This window comes from Hylobates moloch, unplaced genomic scaffold (genome assembly GCF_009828535.3).
Source record: "Hylobates moloch isolate HMO894 unplaced genomic scaffold, HMol_V3 SCAFFOLD_10, whole genome shotgun sequence".
Classification (NCBI taxonomy): Eukaryota; Metazoa; Chordata; class Mammalia; order Primates; family Hylobatidae; genus Hylobates; species Hylobates moloch.
In genome coordinates, this window is record NW_026652285.1 from 77,723,341 (window position 1) to 77,734,457 (window position 11,117).

Genomic DNA, 11,117 nt, shown 5'->3' on the forward strand with positions numbered 1-11,117 from the left:
CTTGAGGGGACTAAAAAAAATTGTAAGTGAGTCAATGAATCACTGTATTTGCAAAATCACAGGCAAGGAGAAGTACTAACATACTTCTTTTAGAAGGAATAAAAGGTGAAATCTCATCAATAGTGTGATATTGAGCCCTGGTAAAATTCTAGGGCTCAATGTTTATGGAGTTATTAAACAGATGACTTGGGAGCACTTAGAAAAGAAAATGATGATAATTAGGAACTAGCCTTTTACGAAGAACAAGTCCTGCCAAGACTTTTTAGGTTTTAATAAAATTTTAATACACAGATGAATAGGCTATTATAGTCTCAGCATAATCTCTTTTCAGCAAGATGTTTTTCATTCTTGTAAACCAAATGAATTACTGAAGGTCAGATGATAATAGTGATTTAGAATTAATTGGATTTAGAATCAATTCGACATGCTTCCAAGGAGCATTAATGATTGTATTGATAACAACTTGGAGGATGTGTTTAGAAGGTGAGTTATAGAATCTCTGCTTGACTCTGACCTAATCTGTATTTATATTAATAATGGTAATGAAGCTATAAGTGTGTTCATCATATTTGTATTTAACACCAAGCTGAGATCCATTCAACAAACATTAAAGTACCTTATGTAGTATTCCATCTTTCTTCCAAAACCATTTCTTCCTTGTTTTTTTCCTAGTATAAAGCACAGAAAGCAATAACCCTAAAAGACACACACACTCACAAAATAGCTAAATTGGACTATTAAAAATTTAAACTTCTACTCATCAAAAAACACTATTAAGAAAATGAATAAGCATGCCACAGAGTAGAAAATATTTGTAAAACATGTATCTCACAAAGGAATGGTATCAAAGATATATGAAGAACTCCCACACGACTCAGTAATAGATTTTTGTTCATGCCTTTCATCAAGTTGAGGACATATTTTATTCCTGGTTTGCTGAAAGTTTTAAATCATGAATAGATGCTGAATTTTGTTAAATGCTTTTTTCTATATTGAAATTATCATAGTTTTTTACTTTTTTCTGTTGATTTGTCAAATTTTATTGATTGATTTTCAAATGCTAAAGTAACCTTTTATTCCTAGGATAAATACTACTTGGTCATGATATTTACTTTCCTTTTTTATCTTTTTTTAGTTCATGTTCATGAGGGATGGTAGACTATACTTTTTTTTTGTAATGTCTTTATCAGGTTTTGCTTTTTTTTTTTTTTTTTTTTTTTTGAGATGAAGTCTCTCTCTGTCGCCCAGGCCGGAGTGCAGTGGTGTGATCTCGGCTCACTGCAACCTCCACCTCCTGGGTTCAAGTGATTCTCCTGCCTCAGCCTCCCAAGTTGCTGGGACTACAGGCACACGCCACCACACCCAGCTAATTTTTGTATTTTTAGTAGAGACAGGGTTTCACCATGTTGGCCAGGCTGGTTTCGAACTCCTGACCTCAGGTGATCCACCTGCCATGACCTCCCAAAATGCTGGGATTACAGGCGTGAGAAGTTTTGCTATTAAGTATTGCACTGGCCTCTTAAAATCAAATAGGAAGTATTTTCTCCTGCTCCATTTTCTGAGAAAGTTTTTGTAGAATTGGTATTCTTCCTTAAAAATGATAGAATTCACCAGGGAACTGTCTAAGTCTGAAGTTTTTCCTTGTTGTTTTGAGGGCAGTTTTTTTTTTTTTTTCTAACAAATTCAGTTTCTTTAATAGGTATAGGGCGATTCAGATTTTGTTTCATCTTGTGGTAGTTTTGTTAAGTTGTATTTTTAAAGAAATTTGTGTCATCTAAGTTGAATTTTTTGGTGTAACATTGTTTATCTTAACTTTTTACTTAGCTGTTTCTTACACTGAGGTAATAAACCCCTATAAGGCAGAGATTATTGTGTTCTTGGCATTTGCATAATACTCTACGCTAAAAACAAATGAGACTGATTCTTAGCTTTATCTCATTCTTTATCCTTAAAATTGATATTTTGTCTATATTTGTATCTTGTATATATTTTTATGAGTTCCTTCAGATTTTCTGAATAAGAATTTATTCTTAATTTCATGAAGCACCTTTTTGATAGGCAGACATTCCTTTAAGTCTTGCTTTCATTGAAGTAGGCTTTTAAGCAATAGTGTATGCCTGATATTCTGTTTATCCTTGCTGTTCTTAGGTATTACTTATTCCTAAGTATGATTTAGTCTGTTTTCATTCTACTGTTGAATTTTTGTTTTTTTTTTCAGTAGGGGACCCTACTTACTACCCAGCAGTTATATTTTGAAATATCGCGGTATTAGAAAAGCACATTATATATGGCAGACATCAAGCAGGCAGAGTATTTTGGTCTGAGTCTTTTGCTTAGAAAGATTATTAAGCAGCATTACAGATATGAAGAAAAATGGTACAAACAACTGATTTTTGTTTTTGAAAGATTAACAAGACTGATTTTTAAAAGCTGACAGATAGTTCTCTCAATTTTGCTTGAAAAGATTTAGCTAATACTAAGAGAATAATTTTGTAAGCCCCACATTTTCATGTCAGATACTACTTCCCCTGTGAAATTTCTTATCCTTTTGATGTATGGTAAATTTCTAGCTTACTGGTCTGTACTTTTATAATATGTTGTATATGTTTTTATTATAGCATATTTCACCTTATATTGAAAATGTTCATCTTTCTTAGAAGACTGCTTATTGAGAGCAGAGACCATATGTGCTATTTAATCATTTGTATTTTTTAGCACAATGATAAGCATGGTATCTACTGGGTAAATACTCTGCATTCTTGTACAATTAATGAATCAAAATGTTATAAAATAGGCTGTTGTGTTGGCTTACTGGAATTACGAGAATTCTTTTTCTCTCAAACAGCGTGCAGTTAAAAAATTTATTATGTTAACATCCAACCAAAATGTACCAGTGTTTCTTATTGATCCTTTGATATTGGAATTGATTAATAAGAACTTTGAACAAGTCAAAAATACTTCTCATGGCTCCACTTCACAATGCAAGTTTTTCTGTGTTCCAAGAGGCTTTACTGCATTTGCACTGCAATATCACCTATGGAAGAATGAAGTAAGTGACTTGCTTTCAGATAATGGAATGTGTCTCTTTTTACAAAATAGTATGGGTTTAGGCTAGTTTAAAATGTAAAACATTAAAAAATTTTCCCAAAACACTTTATAAATTGTATCAGGAATATTTTCAGCTATAAATAACAATATAACTAATCACTAAGGCAAATAGGGAATTTCTTTTTCTTATATAATGAGAGGTTAAAAGGTTAGTGGCTATTGATATTAGTGTAGCTAGCCACTGATGTCAGGACTTGTGTCTCTGAAATTCTTTATTCATTTACCTCATTATCACAGGATAACTGTCATAGCTCCAGATATCACATCCATGTTCACAACAGGAAGATGAGAGGAAAGATTCTGCTTTTTTTCTGGGGGAGACTACTCAATATCAGTATTTTTAGGTCATTTCTGTTGAACTGTTTGATATCTCATAGAAAAAGCCTACAAGGCTTATTTTTACAAAGAATATTTTATATTGTCCCTTTGTATTCCCCAAATGAAGTTCATAGAAATTATAACCCTCCTATATACATAATTCCCCAAATCAATATAATGTATTAACTATAATATAACCTAGAAATACAAGGAAACAATATATATTACAGTGTGCAGATGCTCCAGAATAACTATACTGGAAGACATAATAAAGTAATTCAGATGCTTGTATTTAGAAGTAGGATCACAGAATGTGGTAGCTACAAATATAACCTCATACTATGAATGATATTGTTGTTGGCAATATGATTTTCCAAAATAGTGAGCAAGTTTCCAACAACAAAAAAGTAAAATTGTCTCTCCATTGACATGACTATTGTATTCCTGAGAAATAAAGGCTCAGACAATTATAAACTAGTTTTTCACTATGTGATTATCTGACAGGACATTGGAAATTACATAGTACACAGGATAGATTTTGATATTTTGGATTGTAGGATGTCTAATATTCTTGGCCTAAGACTCTAAATGCCAGTTTATCATTATGATAAACCGAAAATATCCCCCCAAATTTCTAAAATGTCTGTTGGGTACAGTCCCACTTGCCTTGAGAACCACTATTTTAGAAGAAGGGGAATATGCCACCACTGGCAAAACTGATACTACCATAGTCAGAGGAAGAAGCAAAAGCTCAGCCATACCCAGAATCAGCACATGAGTTCAAGTGTATTCTTTGTTTGTTTGTGTTGGTTTTTTTTTGAGATGGAGCCTCGCTGTGTCACCCAGGCAGGAGTGCAGTGGTGCAATCTCTGTTCACTGCAGCCTCCGCCTCCCAGGCTCAAGGGATTCTCCTGCCTCAGCCTCCCGAGTAGCTGGGATTACAGGCACGTGCCACCATACGTGACTAATTTTTGTATTTTTTTTTAGTAGAGACGGGGTTTCACCATATTGGCCAGGCTGGTCTTGAACTCCTGACCTCAAATGATCCACCTGCCTCAGCCTCCCAAAAGTTTATCATTTTGTACATATGACATCCTACTATTCAAGAGATTCAGGAGCCCTTGGATAGTCCTCCCTAAAACATCCCCCAATGTGGAGCTAATCAGATTGTTGGATCTAATAATGAAAGACTCCATTTGCATGTGATTTTTCTTTATTAATGCCATTACCATAAAGTGAGCAAACCTCTGCCAAGGCTACTGGGAGTGGACTTTTGCAGCACAACCTTGACCTAGGCCTTTACACCAATTGATCAGAGCAACTATTTTGTTCTTTACTTCTCTTGCTGATGGTTATAAGAAAGCAAACCATATCGTAATTCTGCCTATTTTGTCTGTCAGTCTTTCCTCCTATAACACAAGGTCACATTCTTCTCAAGTTCTGGCCGGCCTTTTAAATATTTCCTGAATTCGTCAGCTGATAATGCCTTTCTTTAGTGTCTTTCTCTGAATTGGCTACCCTCACCCTCAGTCAGTGCTTTCTACTTCTAAGGTGTACCAAGAAAGAAAAGGGAAGAAGGGAACATTACAGTTGATAATGAAACAAATGATGTTGGAAAATGAACCTTGTCTTACAGTATGTTTGTTAATTTCTAATGATTTGCATTATGATGGTGTTCTATTATGGTAGTATTTTAAGATGTTGGGATGTAAACTATGAGATGAACTACTTTTTTGAAGTACTTTTGAAGATAAAGGTTATTAAAAGTTAAATTAAGAATTACAAGTTTAATTTTAAGTGCTGTCCTTAAATCAACATTTACTTTATAGAAACTAACTAGAAAACGCTAACATGAGCATTCTCATTCCAAGGAAGGGATTTGTATTAATTTTCATAGAGTTTTTTTTTTTTTTTTTTGAGACAGGGTCTCACTTTGTCACCCAGGCTTGAGTGCAGTGGCACCATCTTGGCTCACTGCAGCCTTGATCTGTCAGGTTCAAGCGATCCTCCTGGCTCAGACCCCCAAGTAGCTGGGAGTACAGGTACATACCACCACACCCTGGCTATTTTTTTTTTTGTATTTTTTGTAGAGACAGAGTTTCACCATGTTGCCCAGGCTGGTCTCAAACTCCTGAGCTCAAGGGATCCACCTGCCTCAGTCCCCGCAAAGTGCTGGGATTACAGGGGCGAGCCACGGTGCCCAACGCATAAAGAGAGTCTTTGACTGTATCTTTCCTGCTACATACTTTGTATTTTTGCTACTTTCCTTTATTCTCCCACCACTACCTTCTGCCCATCACCCTCATTTAAAAATGTTCTTACAGAGCAGATTAGCACAAAAATATGTCTCAAGTTCAATACAAGAATCACTTTCGTTTTGCTACTAGTATTTGGCTTTAAGTATTCAGTGTTTAAATGTTGTTTCTTGATGTTTGATGCTTCTTTGGTTCTAGGAAGGCTGGTTTCGGATAGCTGAGAATATGGGATTTCAGTGCCTAAAGATTGAGAGTAAAGATCCCCGGCTAGACGGGATAGACTCACTTTCTGGAACTGAAATCCCCCTGCACTATATCTGCAAACTGGCCACTCATGCGATCCACTTGGTAGTCTTTCATGAGAGGAGTGGCAACTACCTCTGGCACGGCCACTTGAGACTTAAAGAACACATTGACAGGAAATTTGTTCCCTTCCGAAAGTTACAGTTTGGTCGTTATCCAGGAGCTTTTGACAGGTAAGTTCAGAGTCAAAAGGTGAAATGTGAAATGAGTATTGTTCAGTCATAATTCTTGCAGTGTTTTTACATTTGAGTATTGAAATCTAATATATAATTTCTGTGTTTATAGTAATATTGTTCTTAATGCCTCCAAATTAGAAGCAACCTAAATGTCCTTCAACAATAAAAGGATTGACTGGGCACTGTGGCTCATGCGTGTAATCCCAGCACTTTGGGAGGCCGAGGTGGGCAGATCACCTGAGGTCAGGAGTTCGAGACCAGCCTGGCCAACATGGTGAAACCTCGTCTCTACAAAAAAATACAAAAATTATCCGTTCATTGTGATGGTGCCTGTAATCCCAGCTACTGGGGAGGCTGAGGCAGGAGAATTGCTTGAGCCCCGGAGGTGGAGGTTGTAGTGAGCCGAGATTGTGATATCGCACTCTAGCCTGGGCAACAGAGCAAGACTCTGTCTCAAAAAAAAAACAACTATAAAGGAATAAATAATTTTTCATATATGTATTCATACAATGAAGTATTATACAGCAGGGAAAAATAAACTAGAGGTCTGTGCACATTGTGGATGAATCCTACGATGCTGAATGACACAAGGCACAAAATAATCTAAATGCTATTATTACTTTTATAAAAAGTTCAAACACCTGCTAAATTATGTTCATGGATGTATACCCTTATAGTAAAAGTATTAAAAAGGCTAAGCAAGAGGTACCAAAAAAGACTAGATAGATGACACAGAACTACAGGGAAGCTGGAAGAATTTTATTTCTGTGGTGGAGACTTTGGTGTTTACTTTATAATTCATTATTTTGTGCCTTTATGTTATGCACTTTCCTGTATTTTTTTATTTTATTATTATTATACTTTAAGTTTTAGGGTACATGTGCACAATGTACAGGTTTGTTACATATGTATACATGTGCCATCTTGGTGTGCTGCACCCATTAACTCGTCATTTAGCATTAGGTATATCTCCTAATGCTATCCCTCCCCCATCCCCCCACCCCACAACAGTCCCCGGAGTGTGATGTTCCCTTTCCTGTGTCCATGTGTTCTCATTGTTCAGTTCCCACCTGTGAGTGAGAACATGTGGTGTTTGTTTTTTTGTCCTTGTGATAGTTTACCGAGAATGATGATTTCCAATTTCATCCATGTCCCTACAAAGGACATGAACTCATCATTTTTTATGGCTGCATGGTATTCCATGGTGTATATGTGCCACATTTTCTTAATCCAGTCTATCATCATTGGACATTTGGGTTGGTTCCAAGTCTTTGCTATTGTGAATAGTGCCGCAATAAACATACGTGTGCGTGTGTCTTTATAGCAGCATGATTTATAGTCCTTTGGGTATACACCCAGTAATGGGATGGCTGGGTCAAATGGTATTTCTAGTTCTAGTTCCCTGAGGAATCGCCACACTGACTTCCATAATGGTTGAACTAGTTTACAGTCCCACCCACAGTGTAAAAGTGTTCCTATTTCTCCACATCCTCTCCAGCACCTGTTGTTTCCTGACTTTTTAATGATGGCCATTCTAACTGGTGTGAGATGGTATCGCATTGTGGTTTTGATTTGCATTTCTCTGATGACCAGTGATGATGAGCATTTTTTCATGTGTTTTTTGGCTGCATCAATGTCTTCTTTTGAGAAGTGTCTGTTCATATCCTTTGCCCACTTTTTGATGGGGTTGTTTGTTTTTTTCTTGTAAATTTGAGTTCATTGTAGATTCTGGATATTAGCCCTTTGTCAGATGAGTCAGATTAGGTTGCGAAAATTTTCTCCCATTTTGTAGGTTGCCTGTTCACTCTGATGGTAGTTTCTTTTGTTGTGCAGAAGCTCTTTAGTTTAATTAGATCCCATTTGTCAATTTTGGCTTTTGTTGCCATTGCTTTTGGTGTTTTAGACATGAAGTCCTTGCCCATGCCTATGTCCTGAATGGTAATGCCTGGGTTTTCTTCTAGGGTTTTTATGGTTTTAGGTCTAACCTGTAAGTCTTTAATCCATCTTGAATTAATTTTTATATAAGCTGTAAGGAAGGGATCCAGTTTCAGCTTTCTACATATGGCTAGCCAGTTTTCCCAGTACCATTTATTAAATAGGGAATCCTTATCCCATTGCTTGTTTTTGTCAGGTTTGTCAAAGATCAGATAGTTGTAGATATGCGGCATTATTTCTGAGGGCTGTGTTCTGTTCCATTGATCTATATCTCTGTTTTGGTACCAGTACCATGCTGTTTTGGTTACTGTAGCCTTGTAGTATAGTTTGAAGTCAGGTATCGTGATGCCTCTGGCTTTGTTCTTTTGGCTTAGGATTGACTTGGCGATGCAGGCTCTTTTGTGGTTCCATATGAACTTTAAAGTAGTTTTTTCCAATTCTGTGAAGAAAGTCATTGGTAGCTTGATGGGGATGGCATGAATCTATAAATTACCTTGGGCAGTATGGCCATTTTCACGATATTGATTCTTCTAACCCATGAGCATGGGATGTTCTTCCATTTGTTTGTATCCTCTTTGATTTCATTGAGCAGTGGTTTGTAGTTCTCCTTGAAGAGGTCCTTCATGTCCCTTGTAAGTTGGATTCCTAGGTATTTTATTCTCTTTGAAGCAATTGTGAATGGGAGTTCACTCATGATTTGGCTCTCCGTCTGTTATTTGTGTATAAGAATGCTTGTGATTTTTGTACATTGATTTTGTATCCTGAGACTTTGCTGAAGTTGCTTATCAGCTTAAGGAGATTTTGGGCTGAGACAATGGGGTTTTCTAGATATACAATCATGTCATCTGCAAACAGGGACAATTTGACTTCCTCTTTTCCTAATTGAATACCCTTTATTTCCTTCTCCTGCCTAATTGCCCTGGCCACAACTTCCAACACTGTGTTGAAGAGGAGTGGTGAGAGAGGGCATCCCTATCTTGTGCCAGTTTTCAAAGGGAGTGCTTCTAGTTTTTGCCCATTCAGTATGATATTGGCTGTGGGTTTGTCATAGATCTTATTATTTTGAGATACATCCTATCAATACCTAATTTATTGAGAGTTTTTAGCATGAAGCTTGTTGAATTTTGTCAAAGGCCTTTTCTGCATCTATTGAGATGATCATGTGGTTTTTGTCTTTGGTTCTGTTTATATGCTGGATTACATTTATTGATTTGCGTATGTTGAACCAGCCTTGCATCCCAGGGATGAAGCCCACTTGATCATGGTGGATAAGCTTTTTAATGTGCTGCTGAATTCGGTTTGCCAGTATTTTATTGAGGATTTTTGCATCAATGTTCATCAAGGCTATTGGTCTAAAATTCTCTTTTTTGGTTGTGTCTCTGCCTGGCTTTGGTATCAGGATGATGCTGGCCTCATAAAATGTGTTAGGGAGGATTCCCTCTTTTTCTATTGATTGGAATAGTTTCAGAAGGAATGGTACCAGTTCCTCCATGTACCTCTGGTAGAATTCGGCTGTGAATCCATCAGGTCCTGGACTCTTTTTGGTTGGTAAGCTATTGATTATTGCCACAATTTCAGAGCCTGTTATTGGTCTATTCAGAGATTCAACTGCTTCTTGGTTTAGTCTTGGGAGGGTGTATGTGTCCAGGAATTTATCCATTTCTTCTAGATTTTCTAGTTTATTTGCATAGAGGTGTTTATAGTATTCTCTGATGGTAGTTTGTATTTCTGTGGGATCAGTGGTGATATCCTCTTTATCATTTTTTATTGCATCTATTTGATTCTTCTCTCTTTTGTTCTTTATTAGTCTTGCTAGCGGTCTATCAATTTTGTTGATCTCTTCAAAAAACCAGCTCTTGGAGTCATTAATTTTTTGAAGGGTTTTTTGTGTCTCTATTTCCTTCAGTTCTGCTCTGATTTTAGTTATTTCTTGCCTTCTGCTAGCTTTTGAATGCGTTTGCTCTTGCTTTTCTAGTTCTTTTAATTGTGATGTTAGGGTGTCAATTTTGGATCTTTCCTGCTTTCTCTTGTGGGCATTTAGTGCTGTGAATTTCCCTCTACACACTGCTTTGAATGTGTCCCAGAGTTTCTGGTATGTTGTGTCTTTGTTCTCGTTGGTTTCAAAGAACATCTTTATTTCTGCCTTCATTTTATTATGTACCCAGTAGTCATTCAGGAGCAGGTTGTTCAGTTTCCATGTATTTGAGCAGTTTTGAGTGAGTTTCTTAATCCTGAGCTCTAGTTTGATTGCACTGTGGTCTGAGAGACAGTTTGTTATAATTTCTGTTCTTTTACATTTGCTGAGGAGAGCTTTACTTCCAACTATGTGGTCAATTTTGGAATAGGTGTGGTGTGGTGCTGAAAAAAATGTATGTTCTGTTGATTTGGGGTGGAGAGTTCTGTGGATGTCTATTAGGTCTGCTTGGTGCAGAGCTGAGTTGAATTCCTGGGTATCCTTGTTAACTTTCTGTCTCATTGATCTGTCTAATGTTGACAGTGGGGTGTTAAAATCTCCCATTATTCTTGTGTGGGAGTCTAAGTCTCTTTGTACGTCACTCAGGACTTGCTTTATGAATCTGGGTGCTCCTGTATTGGGTGCGTATATATTTAGGATAGTTAGCTCTTCTTGTTGAATTGATCCCTTTACCATTATGTAGAGATCTTTGTTGGTTTAAAGTCTGTTTTATCAGAGACTAGGATTGCAACCCCTGCCTTTTTTTGTTTTCTGTTTGCTTGGTAGATCTTCCTCCATCCTTTTATTTTGAGCCTATGTGTGTCTCTGCATGTGAGATGGGTTTCCTGAATACAGCACACTGATGGGTCTTGACTATCCAATTTGCCAGTCTGTGTCTTTTAATTGGAGCATTTAGTCCATTTTCATTTAAAGTTAATAGTGTTATGTGTGAATTTTATCCTGTCATTATGATGTTAGCTGGTTATTTTGCTCGTTAGTTGATGCAGTTTCTTCCTAGCCTCAATGATCTTTACAATTTGGCATGATTTTGCAGTGGCTGGTACCGGT

General features: G+C 36.8%; 1 protein-coding gene across 15 annotated transcripts in view; it reads left to right on the plus strand.

Moving 5' to 3' along the window:
* Positions 1-11,117, plus strand: part of FKTN (fukutin) — an 87,751-nt gene that overhangs the window by 34,489 nt on the left and 42,145 nt on the right. For 14 of the 15 annotated variants that reach the window (XM_032164785.2, XM_032164787.2, XM_058444921.1 and 11 more), the window contains 2 exons: positions 2,846-3,049; positions 5,880-6,157. In XM_032164785.2, the coding sequence (XP_032020676.1) occupies positions 2,846-3,049; positions 5,880-6,157 (482 nt within the window). Of the gene's footprint in view, positions 1-2,845; positions 3,050-4,986; positions 5,062-5,879; positions 6,158-11,117 lie in introns of those variants that run through there. The other variant, XM_058444925.1, reaches the window with a different exon arrangement.